Here is a 21176-nt window from a genome sequence, read left to right as displayed (position 1 = left end):
TTATATCTCACAATTCTGACTTTATATCACTCAATTCTGACTTTATACAGTCTTGTTCAAAATAATAGCAGTACAATGTGACTAACCAGAATAATCAAGGTTTTTAGTATATTTTTTATTGCTACGTGGCAAACAAGTTACCAGTAGGTTCAGTAGATTGTCAGAAAACAAACAAGACCCAGCATTCATGATATGCACGCTCTTAAAGCTGTGCAATTGGGCAATTAGTTGAATTAGTTGAAAGGGGTGTGTTAAAAAAAATAGCAGTGTGGCATTCAATCACTGAGGTCATCAATTTTGTGAAGAAACAGGTGTGAATCAGGTGGCCCCTATTTAAGGATGAAGCCAACACTTGTTGAACATGCATTTGAAAGCTGAGGAAAATGGGTCGTTCAAGACATTGTTCAGAAGAACAGCGTACTTTGATTAAAAAGTGATTAGAGAGGGGAAAACCTATAAAGAGGTGCGAAAAATGATAGGCTGTTCAGCTAAAATGATCTCCAATGCCTTAAAATGGAGAGCAAAACCAGAGAGACGTGGAAGAAAACGGAAGACAACCATCAAAATGGATAGAAGAATAACCAGAATGGCAAAGGCTCAGCCAATGATCACCTCCAGGATGATCAAAGACAGTCTGGAGTTACCTGTAAGTACTGTGACAGTTAGAAGACGTCTGTGTGAAGCTAATCTATTTTCAAGAATCCCCCGCAAAGTCCCTCTGTTAAAAAAAAGGCATGTGCAGAAGAGGTTACAATTTGCCAAAGAACACATCAACTGGCCTAAAGAGAAATGGAGGAACATTTTGTGGACTGATGAGAGTAAAATTGTTCTTTTTGGGTCCAAGGGCCACAGGCAGTTTGTGAGACGACCCCCAAACTCTGAATTCAAGCCACAGTACACAGTGAAGACAGTGAAGCATGGAGGTGCAAGCATCATGATATGGGCATGTTTCTCCTACTATGGTGTTGGGCCTATTTATCGCATACCAGGGATCATGGATCAGTTTGCATATGTTAAAATACTTGAAGAGGTCATGTTGCCCTAAGCTGAAGAGGACATGCCCTTGAAATGGTTGTTTCAACAAGACAATGACCCAAAACACACTAGTAAACGGGCAAAGTCTTGGTTCCAAACCAACAAAATTAATGTTATGGAGTGGCCAGCCCAATCTCCAGACCTTAATCCAATTGAGAACTTGTGGGGTGATATCAAAAATGCTGTTTCTGAAGCAAAACCAAGAAATGTGAATGAATTGTGGAATGTTGTTAAAGAATCATGGAGTGGAATAACAGCTGAGAGGTGCCACAAGTTGGTTGAGTCCATGCCACACAGATGTCAAGCAGTTTTAAAAAACTGTGGTCATACAACTAAATATTAGTTTAGTGATTCACAGGATTGCTAAAAAAAAATGTTTGTACAAAATAGTTTTGAGTTTGGACAGTCAAAGGTAGACACTGCTATTTTTTTTAACACACCCCTTTCAACTAATTGCCCAATTGCACAGCCTTAAGAGCGTGCATATCATGAATGCTGGGTCTCGTTTGTTTTCTGACAATCTACTGAACCTACTGGTAACTTGTTTGCCACGTAGCAATAAAAAATATACTAAAAACCTTGATTATTCTGGTTAGTCACATTGTACTGCTATTATTTTGAACAAGACTGTATCTCAATTCTGACTTTATATCTCACAATTCTGACTTTATATCTCTCAATTCTGACTTTATATCTCTCAATTCTGACTTTATATCTCTCAATTCTGACTTTATATCTCACAATTCTGACTTTATATCTCTCAATTCTGACTTTATATCTCTCAATTCTGACTTTATATCTCTCAATTCTGACTTTATATCTCTCAATTCTGACTTTATATCTCTCAATTCTGACTTTATATCTCACAATTCTGACTTTATATCTCTCAATTCTGACTTTATATCACACAATTCTGACTTTATATCTCACAATTCTGACTTTATATCTCACAATTCTGACTTTATATCACTCAATCCTGACTTTATATCTCTCAATTCTGACTTTATATCACTCAATTCTGACTTTATATCACTCAATCCTGACTTTATATCTCACAATTCTGACTTTTATATCTCTTAATTCTGACTTTATATCTCACAATTCTGACTTTATATCACTCAATTCTGACTTTATATCTCACAATTCTGACTTTAAATCTCACAATTCTGACTTTATATCTCTCAATTCTGACTTTATATCTCTCAATTCTGACTTTATATCTCACAATTCTGACTTTAAATCTCCCAATTCTGACTTTATATCTCTCAATTCTGACTTTATATCTCACAATTCTGACTTTAAATCTCACAATTCTGACTTTATATCTCTCAATTCTGACTTTATATCTCTCAATTCTGACTTTATATCTCTCAATTCTGACTTTATATCTCACAATTCTGACTTTAAATCTCACAATTCTGACTTTATATCTCTCAATTCTGACTTTATATCTCACACTTCTGACTTTATATCTCATAATTCTGACTTTATATCTCTCAATTCTGACTTTATATCTCACAATTCTGACTTTAAATCTCACAATTCTGACTTTATATCTCTCAATTCTGACTTTATATCTCACACTTCTGACTTTATATCTCATAATTCTTACTTTATATCACTCAATTCTGACTTTATATCTCTCAATTCTGACTTTATATCTCTCAATTCTGACTTTATATCTCTCAATTCTGACTTTATATCTCTCAATTCTGACTTTATATCTCACAATTCTGACTTTAAATCTCACAATTCTGACTTTATATCTCTCAATTCTGACTTTATATCTCACACTTCTGACTTTATATCTCATAATTCTGACTTTATATCTCTCAATTCTGACTTTATATCTCACAATTCTGACTTTAAATCTCACAATTCTGACTTTATATCTCTCAATTCTGACTTTATATCTCACACTTCTGACTTTATATCTCATAATTCTTACTTTATATCACTCAATTCTGACTTTATATCTCTCAATTCTGACTTTATATCTCTCAATTCTGACTTTATATCTCTCAATTCTGACTTTATATCTCACACTTCTGACTTTATATCTCATAATTCTGACTTTATATCACTCAATTCTGACTTTATATCTCACAATTCTGACTTTAAATCTCACAATTCTGACTTTATATCTCTCAATTCTGACTTTATATCTCACACTTCTGACTTTATATCTCATAATTCTGACTTTATATCACTCAATTCTGACTTTATATCTCACAATTCTGACTTTAAATCTCACAATTCTGACTTTATATCACTCAATTCTGACTTTGTATCTCACAATTCTGACTTTATATCTCTCAATTCTGACTTTATATCTCTCAATTCTGACTTTATATCTCTCAATTCTGACTTTATATCTGTCACATGTCCGTCTGTCTGTTGATCTTTTAGTTGTGTTTTCATCCGTCACGTGTTTCTTTGTCTTAGTTTCCCGCCACTTGTTAGTCACCATAGTTACCCTCATTAGTTATGTTTGTTTCAGCTGTGTTCAGTTAATTATCTCGTTTTAGTTTGCTGTTTAAGCTCTTCCCTGTTCCTTACTCTTTGTCTGGCAACCATGATGGTTAAATGCATTTTTGTGGTGGTCTTCCATGTTCCTGAGAGGTTTCGTTAAAGTTTATGTGTATATTTGGATCTCCTGAGTCTAGTGCCTGTTCCTGTGCTACTAACCATGACAGATTACCAAGACAGAAAAATAGCAGCAAGATGGGCATTCCTTGTGACCCGGCTGACCTGCTTATCGAAATAGCACAAGATGGCCAGTCTATCGAGGAGTATGTTGAGGAGTTCCCATGGGGTGATGGGACTCTGAAGGGCATCTTTTGGACTGGACTGGATGACCTTTTTTTTCACCTGTACCAGCAGCAGTGGCCACATGCTCCCTGGCCTAATATCTTGATTATGTGCTTTCCGTACAATCTTTAAAGGTCAGCTAAACATTGCTCTCGTCTTCCATTGCACCATTAGTGTCATGTGATCGCAGCTTGTGTCCACCCGAGTTGAAGTCAATCGCCTCCGTCCTTTTTTCAATGACGTACGACTCGCATTTACTATATACGATTTGGCCACTCACATGGCTGACGCAAATGTACGTATCGGAATCATATCGGATTTATTACCACATATGAGTGAAGCCTAAATCCAATCTGAGGATATCAGAGTTCTTGTGGGTTTTTTTTCAGAGTTGGGTCACTTGAACCACAGTGCAAATGGGGCCTTCGTCTGGTAGGCATGATGGTTAAATGAGTTTTCTGTGTCGCTCTTCCATGTTCCTGAGAGTTTTCATTAAAGTTTGTTTGTATTTGGATCTCCGGAGTCTACTGCCTGTTCCTGTGCTATGAACCTTGACAATATCGTGCAATTCTGACTTTGTATCTCGCAATTTTGACTTCCTATCACTCAGTTCTGACTATAATTCACAATTCTGACTTTATAACTAATTTATATGCTCACCTCTATAGAAACAAAATCTAGTAGATTTGGGGATTTTGTAACTGACAGTGATTGGCTGAGTCACTTTGGTGTGGCTCGTCAGCGTTTAGTTCCCTCAGATGATGGGCAGGACGCCAGCGGGAGGAGCTCAGTCTGTGGAAACGGATGCCATTACACCAGCAGCCCTTTAAATACCCGCTCAGTTTTAGCACATACACAAACGTGAGCTGTGCAAAGTCTCTGAAATGATTTCATTATTTACTATTGATCTTTTGCACTAAGGGCTTTTGAATATCTTTTACAAATTAATTTATACATAAAGATATTGAAATCAAATACTTTAGGTCTTTTTAGTATTTAAATAAAGGAAAATATTATTTGGACATAATTAGGGTACAAAGTAGACCCCCCAAAACAGATTTTTTTTTATTTTTATTTTTTACTTCAAATTAACAACAAAAATCAGCCCTTAAAGGTGCAGTAAGCGATTTCTGAGAATCATTATTGAACATTGTTGAGATTTAAAATCAACCCAAACAAACACACCCCTCCCTTTTTTGCTCCGCCCCTGAAATTCACAAACACGCATGCAAGAGTCGATAATCTCTCTTTTTTTTACGGCAGAAATATAGAAAAATAATACTTAGAGAAAAAAGATGATGAATGAATGACATGGAAGAACAAAAAATTAATATACAGCACACAAGAGTATATACAATCAAGAGTTTGTTGTAGTCGCCAGCAGCACACACTCCAAACCAATGTTACTCACATATGGAGCAGAAACATTGCAACCTTGGCGTCCATATTCAGGCCTTCCTGCTGAGGTCTCTCCAGCGCTGGAAAGCTTTTCTAATATTAACAAGGGTCCAAAAGCTCTTCCCTGATCATAACACTTTATTTCTACAGGAATATTCCTCAGAGCTTTTCTGGGGGCTGTGAAATGTTTGTGAAAATGATCAAAAATGCTGGCAGTGGCTGGACATTTTGGTGTGGGAAAAGAGTTAAGTTACTTCAGCTTAATGCAGAATTCAGTTTATATTACGTTGTATGTAATGATCAACATTATGCCAACAGAACTCTATTTAACAGTTTAATTAAATCAATAAATTGGAACTTTTAACTTGTAGCCATGCATTTATTGGAGTTAACAGATCCCATGAAATTCTTGCCAGAGTGATATTAAAACTGACACAATCCTTACATTTTGAGTCGCACTCCTTGTTCTTTGTAACTGCTTCTGAATGACAGCCGTCTGAAGTCGGTTACAGTGGTAGTTGAGGGAACGCCGTTAAAGCATATACTCATATTCACAGCTTCTGCATCTCTGAACCTGTTTTGTTTTGGAGCTTGAGCTGATTTCAGGGGAATATGACGGACCCACTGTGTGCTTTCAATAGCATACATAAATCACTCTCACCGCAGTCAAGTCTCGCTCTCGCTGTTATGACTCTCTCTTTGTTATGGTTCAAGCCTCCGTTTGCTCTATTCTCTGAGGATTATCAGAACAAAACTGAATTGAACGCAGCTCTGCGGAATAATAAGGCATTCAGCTGGCCGGCCTGACACTTGGCGTGTAATTAAGGGCCTGGTGCTGCCGTTTGATGCCAAATGAAAGAAAATGGCTTCGCTCTTTCCCGCTGATTGCTGCCTGGCATCTTTCACCTGAATTTCCCGGCCATCCCAGCATTGTGCAGCCGATTGCGAGCGTGTGGGTAATTGCACTGCGAGTGAATGACGGCTCCCGTAGACTGTGTGGCACCGCATCACTGCCCGGGAAAAGTAGCGCACTACACACAGGCATCATGGTGTGCAAAATAAGGTGGGTCAGATGACTTGAGAGAGTCAGCGTTGAGGGGGCTGATTATAAATGTCATTTAGGAAAAATTGCAAGAACAGAATGTGATGCAAATGTGATCCCATGGATAGTGAGCAGCACGCATTCGCTGTTCTGGTTATGCTGACTTCAATTGGCCAAATTATGGAAGGCAATGCCATAGTGCAAATACACTGCCATAAAAATAATAATAAAAAAAACAAGCCAGATTTTGCTAGAACATTTCAGACAAAATTAAGAAAGGGCCAGTAACACTATGAATTAAACATGACATTTTGAAGTAGAAAGGCTGGAATTAATTAAACCTTTCTTTAGTTTACAACTTCAAAAAATATTGTTGACAGTGTTTTTGTAAAAAAAAAAAAAAAAAAAAAAAGAGCATTGCTAGATTATTATACACTGCAAAAGTATGAACCCACAATTAGTTACCTGAAAGAGCAAATTTTACCTGATTAAATTTTTGTTTCAATGTATTTCATTTGAATAAAACTCTCTTTTTCAGTGAAAAAAAAGAGTAAGGTTTCATTAACTTTTCTGGAAATCATCATTTGAAACCTGTGGGATCCCTGTTTAAAGACATGTTTTCATCCTGAATGTTAAAGGCCTTTAGAAGAAGATCAAACCTAGATAGTGAAAAATACACATGAATGCATTTCAGCAAAGGGATTCCCAAAATATTATTCCAGAACCTCTTCTAATTAAGCCAATCTCTACACTCCCTGTTTACACAGACGTGATTTAGACAGACGATGCTTCCTCACATCATCACATAAAAGATTCTCAGATTCCTTCACAAATAAGACCTCTCACAGGCGGTTTCATTAAACCCTTCACTGCAGGATAAAAGTGTTTGTGTGCTTTCGCTGTGCTTGTTATTGCATGTGGCAAACCCTGCGTAATGGGCACAAAATGTCTCCACAAAGATGGCAATATGCAAAATCTTTGTCTTTGTGGGGACATTTTTTGGTCCCCATGTGGCAAACAGCTTATAAATCACACTAAGTGATGTTTTGTAAAAATTTAAATATGCAGACAGTTTTGTGATGGGTAGTGTTAGTGTAAGGGAGAAAGAATATACAAATCATGTCTATGTTAAGTCCCCTTATTACACGGCTCTGTGAAATACTTGATTCTGATTGGTCAATCGCACATTCCAGCGGTATGTTATTTGAAATAACTTATTTCCAGATAACACCCGCTCATACGGGTAATACGAGTTATCTTGACCGGCACTACTTCTATGCTTAACGCTGGTGCCATCTTGTGGCTTAAACAGCCGTGGGTTACAATGGAAGACAAGGCAGGTTTCCTTTATAACATTTTTAATATAGATATATTTAGATACAAACGCATTGATTCGAATCAGAAGGCTCTATTAACCCATCGGAGTCGTGTTATTTGACGGACAGCTGCATTTTTTATGGACTTCAAACACAACTACAACTACTGCTTGGATTAACGTTAGCCTGGACTTTTTAAATATAACTCCGATTGTATTTGTCTGACAGAAGAATGTCATATACACCTATGATAACTTGAGGGTGAGTAAATCATAGACTTGGTTTCATTTTTGGGTGAACTAACCCTTTCAGCATTCATTTTCAACATTTAGCAAGGGCATATGGCAAATCTTCACCAATAGATAAAGGCTTAAAGCAGGTTGGAACTGTTTTTCGTCGCGGAAGCTTTGCGTAATAGCTAATAAAATATTTGATCTCGAGACAATATTTTGTGTCTAATAATTATTTATTTGAGACTAGTAGCCGTGTAATAAGCGGGATAATGTCCACCCAGCCGGTTGTTATCGCAGAATAAACCCCTTCAGAGTGATGGTCCGCTTCGCGTCGGGGTCCTGATCACTCTGTCGGGGTTTATTCTGCGATAACAACCGGCTGGGTGTACATTATCCCTTACATAAAACATAAAAGATTTATGTGTGTGTGTGTGTGTGTGTGTGTGTGTGTGTGTGCGTTCGTGCGCGTGCGCATGTGTGTGTGAGAGAGTTTTAATTGGGTTGTGGTCAACACCCATAGTTATGTGTAGATAGACAGCCTAAAGACGTAAACGAATCCAGGAAAATAATGTTACATTGCTTCATTTCGCTGAAAACCTTTCAGACACATCTACAACTTACAACAGTCTTTATGCCGTCTGATTTAAACTTTTTAAGCAAGTAAAAGCCTTTTCCTTTAGCTCATGCTTCACACGTCATTTTGCTGTGAAATCTGCACTGATTTTATCAAGTAAACATAAGTATAACTTTTATATTATTAGCAATATTTCAAGATGAACACTTTTTGGATTGAATATTTAGGTTTGCTTGATTATCCATCAATAATTTTGAGAAAAGTTATGTTAAAATTATGTTATTGTTTATATATATATATATATATATATATATATATATATATATATATATATATATATATATATATATATATATATATATATACAGTCTTGTTCAAAATAATAGCAGTACAATGTGACTAACCAGAATTATCAAGGTTTTTCGTATATTTTTTTATTGCTACGTGGCAAACAAGTTACCAGTAGGTTCAGTAGATTCTCAGAAAACAAATGAGACCCAGCATTCATGATATACACGCTCTTAAGGCTGTGCAATTGGGCAATTAGTTGAAAGGGGTGTGTTCAAAAAAATAGCAGTGTGGCATTCAATCACTGAGGTCATCAATTTTGTGAAGAAACAGGTGTGAATCAGGTGGCCCCTATTTAAGGATGAAGCCAACACTTGTTGAACATGCATTTGAAAGCTGAGGAAAATGGGTCGTTCAAGACATTGTTCAGAAGAACAGCGTACTTTGATTAAAAAGTTGATTAGAGAGGGGAAAACCTATAAAGAGGTGCAAAAAATGATAGGCTGTTCAGCTAAAATGATCTCCAATGCCTTAAAATGGAGAGCAAAACCAGAGAGACGTGGAAGAAAACGGAAAACAACCATCAAAATGGATAGAAGAATAACCAGAATGGCAAAGGCTCAGCCAATGATCACCTCCAGGATGATCAAAGACAGTCTGGAGTTACCTGTAAGTACTGTGACAGTTAGAAGACGTCTGTGTGAAGCTAATCTATTTTCAAGAATCCCCCGCAAAGTCCCTCTGTTAAAAAAAAGGCATGTGCAGAAGAGGTTACAATTTGCCAAAGAACACATCAACTGGCCTAAAGAGAAATGGAGGAACATTTTGTGGACTGATGAGAGTAAAATTGTTCTTTTTGGGTCCAAGGGCCACAGGCAGTTTGTGAGACGACCCCCAAACTCTGAATTCAAGCCACAGTACACAGTGAAGACAGTGAAGCATGGAGGTGCAAGCATCATGATATGGGCATGTTTCTCCTACTATGGTGTTGGGCCTATTTATCGCATACCAGGGATCATGGATCAGTTTGCATATGTTAAAATACTTGAAGAGGTCATGTTGCCCTATGCTGAAGAGGACATGCCCTTGAAATGGTTGTTTCAACAAGACAATGACCCAAAACACACTAGTAAACGGGCAAAGTCTTGGTTCCAAACCAACAAAATTAATGTTATGGAGTGGCCAGCCCAATCTCCAGACCTTAATCCAATTGAGAACTTGTGGGGTGATATCAAAAATGCTGTTTCTGAAGCAAAACCAAGAAATGTGAATGAATTGTGGAATGTTGTTAAAGAATCATGGAGTGGAATAACAGCTGAGAGGTGCCACAAGTTGGTTGACTCCATGCCACACAGATGTCAAGCAGTTTTAAAAAACTGTGGTCATACAACTAAATATTAGTTTAGTGATTCACAGGATTGCTAAATCCCAGAAAAAAAAAATGTTTGTACAAAATAGTTTTGAGTTTGTACAGTCAAAGGTAGACACTGCTATTTTTTTGAACACACCCCTTTCAACTAATTCAACTAATTGCCCAATTGCACAGCCTTAAGAGCGTGCATATCATGAATGCTGGGTCTCGTTTGTTTTCTGAGAATCTACTGAACCTACTGGTAACTTGTTTGCCACGTAGCAATAAAAAATATACTAAAAACCTTGATTATTCTGGTTAGTCACATTGTACTGCTATTATTTTGAACAAGACTGTATATATATATATATATTATGATATATATATATATATATATATATCATTTAGACTATTAATTCATATTGCAGGTTTTAAAGGGTTAATAATCATTTGTCACTCAGCTAAAGGACAAGCTTCACTAATCATAAAATGTTTTACATTGAGAAATCGGTATAAAGATAAACATAAAAGCTTGTATAAATATTCATTAAATATTATAAAACAATTAAAGGAGATATAATTAATTTGGTGTGACCCTCACAATACAGTATTGTCTAGTTAGGTTTGCAGAGGTCAGTGATTACAGATTATGCACTCACTATTGCGGTGCACGACGGGCTTGAATGATATGGCACACAATAATGTCCATTATGGTTTCAGACAGCATGACTGCACTGTAAAATCAAATTAGTTAGACTTTCTTTAAAAAGCATGCAATAAACCAAGGAAAATAGTATGTTGTGCTGACAAATGCTTCACTCACACAAGAGTCCTAGTAACTAAAAAAGAACTGAGTACTTCATTTACTTTAAATAAAATGTGATTGTTACCATTGTTGTGTTTTGATGCTGAATGTTGAAGTCTGTGTGTGACTTAAGCATGATCAATTGCAAGATATTATTACAACTAGGGTTGGGAATCGTAATAAATTTTCTGGTTCCGGTTCCATTAAAATTATTAAACAAATAGTGGAAGGAAAAAGGCACAATACACAACTTAAACAATCATTTTGTGTTTATTACTTGCTCTCAAATGAATTTACAGGTTGGCAATGTCAAAAAAAGTCCTTTATACATATATTACAGTATTAATTAAGCCATATGGAATTTATGGAAATTAAAATAAATATGTTCAAATGAACACCTCTGAAATTGTCTTATTACATTTTCTCTCTCTGTCTCTGAATAAAACCAAGTCATAAATTATATTTATTAGTTATATTTATTAATTGGTTGTATATTAATTTAATAGTAATTCAGTTATTCATTGAGCTTGTAAATAATAAATGGTAATTCAGCATTACGAAGGTAATTGTGCCTAAACACTTACAGTACCTAAACCATGGTGACTCAACCGTGGACAAAGGATGTAAGCCTTTCACTGTAAATCTGGTAAGAGCCCTGTGGTGGCACTCATCTATTCTCTCTGTCGTCGTTTTCCCTTTACTCGCTAAAGTAAACGGATTTACAATCTCTGAAGTTCCAGGATAGGGTGTGGGAGTGGCACATTGTTTAACATCTGAAAAAACGTAAATAATATTTCTATATAAACATATTGAGTCTATAGTTTATTACTTCTGAAATAACATATTTACCCGTGTATTAATTCCTACTTGGCGATGGGGACGTGCAAGGTGCAGCAGTCTTCCTTAAACACTTGAACACATCGCATGTTTTGAGGTTGATTCCGTGCTGTAGAAATGTTTTGTCAAATTGCCAGTGCTTCCTCCTTTGCATGTTATTACCTTTTCACGTGTTATATTTTGCTTCATCATCATTCATTCTTTGGAAACGAATCTATACTTGTGAATTTCTCTTTGCCATGCTGGTGGTCAGCAAGAAAATATCTGACGCAAAACCATAAATGTAGCGCGGGGGCTTTCAGTGCTGAACTGTGTTAATTGGTTGCACTCCTGGAAGCGGCAGGCAACGTAATTAATATTCATGATGAGGTGAGCTGTCACTCGCTATTAAAGGGTACGCTCCCAGCGCTTCACACACACACTGCACCAGAACCGTTTTCGGAACCGACACTTAGGAATTTCGCGCGGTTCCAATATTTTTCACGAATCAGTATCGGTTCTTTATAAGAACCGGTTCTCGGTTCCCAAACCAAGTAACAACTATAGAGGGATTATATCAACCCAATTAAAAGGTTAACATAGCCTAGTGTTGACGTGTTAGCAGCACAATTGTAAAATATCCTTATTTGACATGAAATATAGTTTGCTATATCACACACACACACACACACACACACACACACACACACACACACACACACACACACACACACACACACACACACACTGCATCAATAGGAAGATAATTAAAACAATATAAATGAAGTTTATCGAGCCCAACCCAAGGCAATGATCACCATAATGGTGAGTTCAAACAAAAACATTTTAGGAAATAAACATCACTTTGTGAAGTCAGCTTATGTGATGGTCTCTCAAAAAGTTCAGTTGTAATGACAACGAAACATTTAATATGACTTTGGGAAATGAGTGAATGCAAAAACAGAAGAAGTGCAGGACATAAAAAATAAATAGTATGTGAATAAAACATATTGTTGGATTGTAAAACAGTGCACTATAAAAGAGTATAGCTCTATAGAGTTAAAGTTTATAACTACATGTGGCCCATTTTGCATATATATATATATATATATATATATATATATATATATATATATATATATATATATATATATATATATATATATATATATATATATATATATATATATATATATATATATATGCACTATTCTGTGCTGTAAATAGTGCAAGTTAATGAAAAGTGTACTTCAATAAACCAAGTGTGAAATGTTGGTCACTTCAAGTACGTAACGGTCACAAAATAACCTTCTTATTACATACGGTATTGAGCACATTGTTTAAGGGCATAGTGTAGTGTACAGTAGCCTATGTCAATGTCACTTCAACCTGAATGGGGAAGTTGGACAGGATGTTTATTTCCATATGATGAAAAGGTGACCATGGCTGTCAAGCTCCAAACTATTAGCTATATGTTTACTATACAAGTCTTCTCAAGCCATATGATAAGCAAAGTTTGATGCTTATTCGCTGATAGTCCTCTTCTCTGGCATGCATAGATTGTTTTGTCTTGTATGCACAGTCCGTCGTACAAAATTTACCACACATGTTTTCCCATCTGTTGTATTGACATGGTGGTGTTTATTGGTGATTTGCTGCAATGTCTAAAGAGCCTGATAGTATAGATGTCGTAGTATACTACAGATGTTTTATTCATCTTTGGTGTTGGTAAGTGATCATGATTCCTTCTGTGGTCATTTTGTTCATTCTTTAAAACTTCAGGATTAAAAGTTCACTGGTTTCCTTGATCAGCACTAGTATCCCAATACTGTTCATTTTTAATAATTGTAGCTTTTTGTTCACTAATTCTTTTTTACATGATTTATCTGTGGTTTTCTGGCTTATTCTTACTGAATTCTGCATTTCATGGGTCTCGATTAGATGTTTTCCCATTTGCCAAATTCTTGATTAGTTAGTGGACCACAACACCTCACTGGAATAAATGGCATTTGGCTCATTAACTCGTTCTAATATGTTCAGTCAAATTCTAATTGGAATCCCTAAAGGCGTTTGTTGTTTTGTAGCATGGAAATTGTGCTCTCAGCTCATTCACAAGGTTGATATTTTAAGGCCAAAACAATGATGAATAGGTATTATGATTGCTTATTAATATGTTTTCATGACTGAATGTGTTTTATATTTTAAAGCTGCAGTTTGTAACTTTGTTTTGGTTAAAAATGACCCAAAATCAGTTTGAGCAAGTATACAATCAGCCAGCGATCAAAATGATCGCATTATTTACCATAGTCTGATTCACAACGGCAATTTTGTAATAATGTGTTATAATTTTAATGGTACTGGGAGATTTCTGCTGTAAATTCGAGCTTCTGCTGCTCGTCTTTGCGTCATTACGTCACGAGTCCGGCAAGTAGGCAATCGCATGTGAGGATGCTGCAGGTGGCGGATCATTTATAGTCGTTCTCACAGTAGCTGAAATTATTAAAGGTACTGTATGTAAGAAATGTATTTCAATTCATCATAAAATGGCCCTGATATTTCTCTAGACATTAAGAAATCATGTTCATTTCAAACACTTATATCACTGACAACAGTAGTCTGGCCAGGATATTGTCATTTAAAAGTTGCTGTTGCAGCCCTCAACTGATGTTGATGTTGACATGTTGTGATTTGGCCTGAAGCTCCGCCCTCCACCGATCGACCAATCATGAAGTCTGTAGTGTTTGGGCATCCGGGTTGCCAGATCTGCTCTAGTTACCACAGCTGCAGATCTACAAACGTTCCTGATGATCCCGCAGCCGATCTGGCAACCTCGAGTCGGGGGGAGAGGGAGAGGGATACACCGCTCTACAGCCATTTGAAAGTGATTGCAGTACCAGTTTTGGCCACAATCTTACATACACTTCCTTTAAATGTTTCATTTTGATGGCGGATTGTAATCCAGAAAGGGCCGAATGATAAATATCAGTGGCAACTTGAGATTCACCCGGAGTCGAAAGCAAAAGATTAGACTGTACGGAAGCTGAGATCTCCAGCTAACGATGCTGATGCTGATGTTGTTTACATTAAACATTTGAGAACAAAATACAACAATAATAATAATCTGCACAGTTTGATGTGATGTGAGCTAAGCAATCGTTAGATTTCATCACCGTCGGTAGTGCGATAAATTGTAATGCTTTTTTTCTCAGTTGGTCAGAAAAAAAGTGGCAGTCATGTTACTTGTTTAGATGACATTATCAGTGAAACGTATTATTTTGGTTTTACTTCCAAGATGTAGAAGTACAGTATCCACACGGTATGAAGACTGACAGCCACACACACTCCTCAAAACATTAGATTCATCTGCACTGAAGAGCTGCTGATGCACAAACCACGTAAAGATGATAATTCCACAAATAACTGCAATGGCAGGTTTCAAACAGAGATGGCGACAAAGAGGCAAAACTTACAGACTGCAGCTTTAATGTGACAGTATTGTATATATTTTAACATACATTTACTTTTTTATTATTATTTACAGAATGAATTGATTAAAAGTTACAGTAAAGTCTTTTCCACTGTTACAAGAAAAAAAATAATTGAGTCTTTTAAATTTTGTTGAGTCTAAAACTTGAGTCTGCAAGCCAAACATTTTGATGCACTGATAAAAACATGATCATATTTCACCCCAAATATAATGTATTCAATAGTCAAATTTACTGATAAAGTCCTGCTTCTGAGAGTTTTTAAGGCATTTTTTACTGAGGAACACTGGCAGGGAGCCTTGCAGCTCTGATATTAAGCGTGCTATCAGGCTCCCGGAGGGGCCCTTCATTGTCCCACCACACTCCACTGCTGCACCACTAACACATCATTTGTTACCGCCCGCTTCACCAGTTTTAATTAGTGTCTCTGAACGTGGCCGCACAACAGAGGCTCGGAAAAATCAAACGCCACTGCTCCAAATTTGTTTGTATCTGCTCCAGTTTCACCACACGAGATCCTCCCTTCATACAGCCAAATACACAAGAGCTGTTTGAGTTTCTCATCTTCACTCAAAATATTTTCTCTGTCAATATCATACTGTAGCTGAGCTCTACTTCACAACCTAGCGAACGACATGCTTTGTGAAAAACGCAATGAAGAAGAAGTTATATTTAATGTGCCTGTCATGGGAAAATGAACATAAGACAGCAATCGTGTGTGATTTGTGAAGTAATGGGATCTCATGACCTCATGAGGTCTTCAATCATGTCTATTTATGTTCTGAACAAAAATAATCATATGGCTATCATATATATATATATTTATATGGTTATATTTTTTAAGTAAATCCTATTAAAAACTGTAGACTATCATCAAGATCATCATTGGAAACGCAGCATGAATAGTCATGTTTTTTTTGTGCTTGAATGTGAAATAAAGCAAGTCCCCTTTTTTCAAAAATTGCTGTTTATTCTCTCTAAAATAGAGCTGGAAAAAGGCAGAATTAAACGAATATGTCATGTTCTATAGGAAGTGCACCCAATGAGCTATAGAAACCAAATTTATCATTGATTTTTTATTAAAGCTGCTACATCGCTGCATGCATTTATGCCTATAATTATGCCTATAACTTTATTTCTTTTTTCTTCTTTTAGAAAATGAAATTGGAGGAGGTGTAGTGACCTCTTATCAGTCGTCTAACATAGAGGTCCGTGGGGCAAACAGAGGACTGAACCAAAGAGCAATTAAACCGGCAATTACATCAGGTACCACTGCATGCTTTCTATCTGCCTTTCTACACATAGACTCCTGCACAGTAGAAGTCACAATGAACAGACTTACAAAAGTCATGACTCTTTTCCTGAACATGCTCCTCATCTGCCATTGGTCAGGCAAACAGATTATACCCGCCCTAAACACACACCATTGGTTGAGTCACTGACGCTGTTTTTACCAATTACTTATCCTTACATAAATGTTTTAGCTAAAAAAAATGCAAGTTTCATCACTCCTTTTGAGTGACAAATAGATGTTCAACCAGCAAACCCTCTGGTGTTCTTCACATGCTGCTCAAAAATGTTACATTTTCTTTTTTATTTCAATAAAAAGCATGCACAATATTTTAGTTCGATAATGTTTTTTAATTCATGTTTTGTACTATTATGGTACTGAATTATTTTTGCTGCATTAATAAACTTATATATTAACTTTTTGAGAAAAGAACTGAAAATTAAAAATTTTTACTGATGTAAAATAAGTCTCTGATATCTCCAGAGTGTGTATGTGAAGTTTTAGTTTCTCAACATGGCCTGTGTTGCGTGTTCCCGTGAATAAGCTCATTGTAGTCCTTAAAAAGAGATCTCTGTAAAAGAAAAGATCTCCCTTTGCTTTGAACTTAGAACGCTGTAACATTGCAAATGTTGTTTATGCTCAAACAGCACCATTGCACACTAGCTAAAATTTAAAAAAAGTCGAATCATAATCAACCACCCCTTTAAGTTTGATCTCTTTTCAAAGATGACACTTGGCAAAGTGTACCAGACGACACTTGTACCAGTGTTAAACACACACTTTTTTAAAGCTGATTATTCACAAAAATGAAGTTGTTCCAAGCAATTTCACCATTGATCCTTTCCATTTCAGATCAAATTAACAGCTAGTATAGCACAGGCTAAATGTAACTTGTATAGCTTCATTTGGTGCTTTCCTTTGCTAAAACGTTTAAATACCACAGTTTCAAGACTTATTCTCTTTATTCAGTCCTAACTAAACAAAACATGGGGTCTAGAAATCCATTGGCCAGTTGTTAAACCAAGTTATCAAGATAAATTAATACTTTTTTTTTTTTTTTACGATAATGCAGAAATTTCAGTTTAAATTATATACCAATATTATTATGTCAACAGAACTCATCACAATAATGTTTGCAGCTTAATACATTAGAGTTTGCAATTTGCAACCATGAATTTATTTACGGTAATACGTCCCCTAAATAAATGAGTATTCAACCCACTGAAATGTTTTCTTAAATCAGCATCTCTACAAGTATGAAAGCCATTCCATTCCAAATGTCTGTTGAATTCCAACACAGGCACACCTTATTCTACTGAATGAGGTGCTGGTTAGGTGATCACCTCAACCAAATCTTATTTAATAAGGGAAAGTATGAAAAAAACACTTCTGTGGTATCCTGGTGCAATAGGACCAGCTGGATGGCAAAAATAGTGCTAGTTGTACCTCAAAAGTAATTGGAATCAACTATTGACCATGCCAAAAAAAGTTGCAAAGGAACGTTTTGAGTGAGGAAAAGAAGGGTTCAATTCTGGCTTTACTGGCAGAGGGATACAGTGAGCGTCGGGTTGCTTCCATCCTTAAAATTTCAAAGACGGCGGTTCATAAGAACAAGATCAAGCTGCAAACATTGGGGAAAACAAAGCTACAGACCGGCAGAGGGCGAAAACGACTCTCCACTGACCAGAATGACCGGCAACTCATTCGTATGTCACTCAACAACCGTAGGATGACATCAAGTGAACTACAAAAAGAATGGTAAAAGGCAGCTGGGGTGAAGTGCATGGCGAGGACGGTTCGAAACAGGCTCCTAGGGGCAGGGCTGAAGTCGAGCAAAGCTAGAAAAAAGCCCTTCATCAATGAGAAGCAAAGAAGAGCCAGGCTGAGGTTTGCAAGAGACCATAAGGATTGGACTGTAGAGGACTGGAGTAAGGTCATCTTCTCTGATTAGTCCAATTTTCTGCTTTGTCCAACACCTGGTCGTCTGATGGTTAGACAATGGCCTGGAGAGAGCTACAAGCCACAGTCTCTCGCACCCACTGTGAAATTTGGTGGAGGATCGGTGATGATCTGGGGTGCTTCAGCATAGGGCAGATTTGTCTTTGTGCAGGACGCATGAATCAAACCACTTACAAGGTTATCCTGGAAGAAAACTTGCTTCCTTCTGCTCTGACAATGTTCCCCAACTCTGAGAACTGTTTTTTCCAGCAGGATAATACTCCATGCCACATAGCCAGGTCAATCAAGGTGTGGATGGAGGAGCACCAGATCAAGACCCTGTCATGGCCAGCCCAATCTCCAGACCTGAACCCCACTGCAAACCTCTGGAATGTGATCAAGAGGAAGACGGATGGTCACAAGCCATCAAACAAATCTGAGCTGCGGGAATTTTTGCACTAGTAGTGGCATAAAGTCACTCAACATCAATGTGAACGACTGGTGGAGAGCATGCCAAGACGCATGAAAGATGTGATTCAAAATAATAAAAATAATAATTCATTACATTTATATAGCACTTTTCTAGGCACTCAAAGCGCTTTACATTGAAGGGGAATCTCCTCAACCACCACCAATGTGCAGCATCCACCTGGATGATGCGACGGCAGCCATATTACGCCAGAACGCTCACAACACACCACCTTATGGTGGAGAGGAGACCGAGTGATTAAACCAATCATTAAATGGGGATTATTAGGAGGCCATGATGGACAGAGGCCAATGGGCAAATTTGGCGCCGGGGTTACACCCCTACTCTTTATCGAAGGACATCCTGGGATTTTTAACGACTACAGAGAGTCGGGACCTCGGTTTAACGTCTCACCCGAAAGAGAGATAAGAAAATCTGGGTTATTCCACCAAATATTGATTTCTGAACTCTTCCTAAATTAAAACATTAGTATTGTGTTGTTTAAAAATGAACTTATTTTCTTTCCACTATTCGTGGTCTGACAACACTGCATCTTTTTTTGTTATTTTGACCGGTTGTTGCTTTCCGCAAATAAATGCTCTAAATTACAATATTTTTATTTGGAATTTGGGAAAAATGTTGTCAGTAGTTTATAGAATAAAACAAAGATGTTAATTTTACCCAAATACATACCTATAAATAGTAAAGCCAGAGAAACTGATAATTTTGTTGTGGTCTCTTAATTTTTTTCAGAGCTGTATGTATATCAGTATCTCAGTTCAAAATCAAAACATACACATCAATATGATAAAAATAAATTAATGTAAAAAAAAAAATCTTAAGATGTTGTTGTATTTGTGTCTCTCTGCAGATGGAGGTGGATGTGGCAGATGAGAAGCGCCATTGCACACGCTCAAAAGGTATTTCCGTCACGTATAACACACACAACACACCGATGTAATGCGGCGATATGTGGCTTTTGTTTGAGTGATAATCTAATCTTCTTTTGCCCTTTCACCTGACCTCTCACGTCCTCTGTCTTCTGTCTCTCTGTGTGCTTCTTTCACAGTTCCCCTGGAGCCAGCCATACAAGAGTTGTTCAGGTCAGTGTTTTTACAGGCTGGCAAAGAGGTCTTTACCTGTGTAATGTTGTGATCACGCTTTCCTGTTCTCCTGTTTTCTTTCCATCTGTCATATATCCTTTTGGGTGATGATAAAATTGTGTCACTTTGCTAAGTTGCAATTCGAATGACATATGGCCAATTCCTTTTGGAGCCGAGAATAAGACTCATAATATCCACTTCAAACTTTGGTTTGAAGGTAGTTCTAAACTGATGTGACACACTACAGCATTTTCACAAACTGATGTGAGAACTTTACACCTCCGGATCGCATAAATTAATGCGACGAATAGGGTAAAGATTTAGCTGATAGATATCACCCTAATTCAACAGCTGAATAAGCACAGTACATCAAGACAGTTGTTTAATATTACAAGTTTTCAGAAGCATTCTGTTTAAAATATGCAAATAAGGCTTGTCTAATTAAATATTAACACATTTGTATACATCTCCAGAACAGAAATCTGAACATTAAAGCCAGGTTCAAATTCTTTTTACATATTAGAGTTAAAGATTTTATAGAGGGGATTTTGCATATCACATCACAAATGAGAAAACAATGTCAACATAAAAAAAAAATCCACCATGTTTTTAGGAATAAAATGTTATATACCGTATTTCCTCAAATAAAAGCCTGTAGTCAATTAAACGCCGGGCCTCTGATAGTGGCCGGGGGCGTGGTCAGCACGAACAAATAAAGGCCAGTCTCAAATAAAGGCCGGGGGGAAATGAGTGGATAATCTCCTAAATGCCGTTAATTTAATGCGAAAGCATCCTGATGCCACGCGCCTCGATGCGAGTCATGCCAGTGCGACACACACTAATCCTGGTCTCTTCTATAGTTAACCTAAAAACTTTACAGGGATTGCTTTGTAAATGAAATTGTGAATATAACGGATGCATGTGCCATTTTAAATAGACTACTGTAGTCTATAAAAGATATGTGTTACAGGTGACGTCTGTGAAAATGCCGTGTCAGGCAGGCTACAAATATCGATCTTCACAATGCGTGCGCCTCAATCTGCTCCGTCTGTAGTCAGGGCACTGATCAGGGATCAGCCCATTGACTTACCGGTATGTCCTGATCAGTGCCCTGACTACTGAACTAGGGAGCTGATTAAGACGCATCTAATATTAGCCTCTCGTCTCTTTTAGGTCTTCTTAAGGGGGTCGCACCCAAGCATCGAAGCTCAGCTCCGCGCA

The 21176-nt window shown here is 37.1% G+C and overlaps 1 protein-coding gene across 6 annotated transcripts in view; it reads left to right on the top strand.

Moving 5' to 3' along the window:
* The window catches only part of myt1lb (myelin transcription factor 1-like, b), a 214197-nt gene that overhangs the window by 58516 nt on the left and 134505 nt on the right, over positions 1-21176 (top strand). For 5 of the 6 annotated variants that reach the window (XM_067456212.1, XM_067456211.1, XM_067456214.1 and 2 more), the window contains 3 exons: positions 16310-16420; positions 19724-19772; positions 19922-19955. In XM_067456212.1, coding sequence (XP_067312313.1) covers positions 19724-19772; positions 19922-19955 — 83 coding nt within the window. In that variant the 5' untranslated portion in view covers positions 16310-16420. The remainder of the gene's footprint in view (positions 1-16309; positions 16421-19723; positions 19773-19921; positions 19956-21176) is intronic. The other variant, XM_067456213.1, reaches the window with a different exon arrangement.

The sequence above is a fragment of the Pseudorasbora parva genome, chromosome 10 (genome assembly GCF_024679245.1).
Source record: "Pseudorasbora parva isolate DD20220531a chromosome 10, ASM2467924v1, whole genome shotgun sequence".
In the NCBI taxonomy this organism is placed as follows: Eukaryota; Metazoa; Chordata; class Actinopteri; order Cypriniformes; family Gobionidae; genus Pseudorasbora; species Pseudorasbora parva.
Note: the sequence above shows the minus strand (reverse complement) of the source record. Positions and strands in the feature narration are given on the sequence as shown.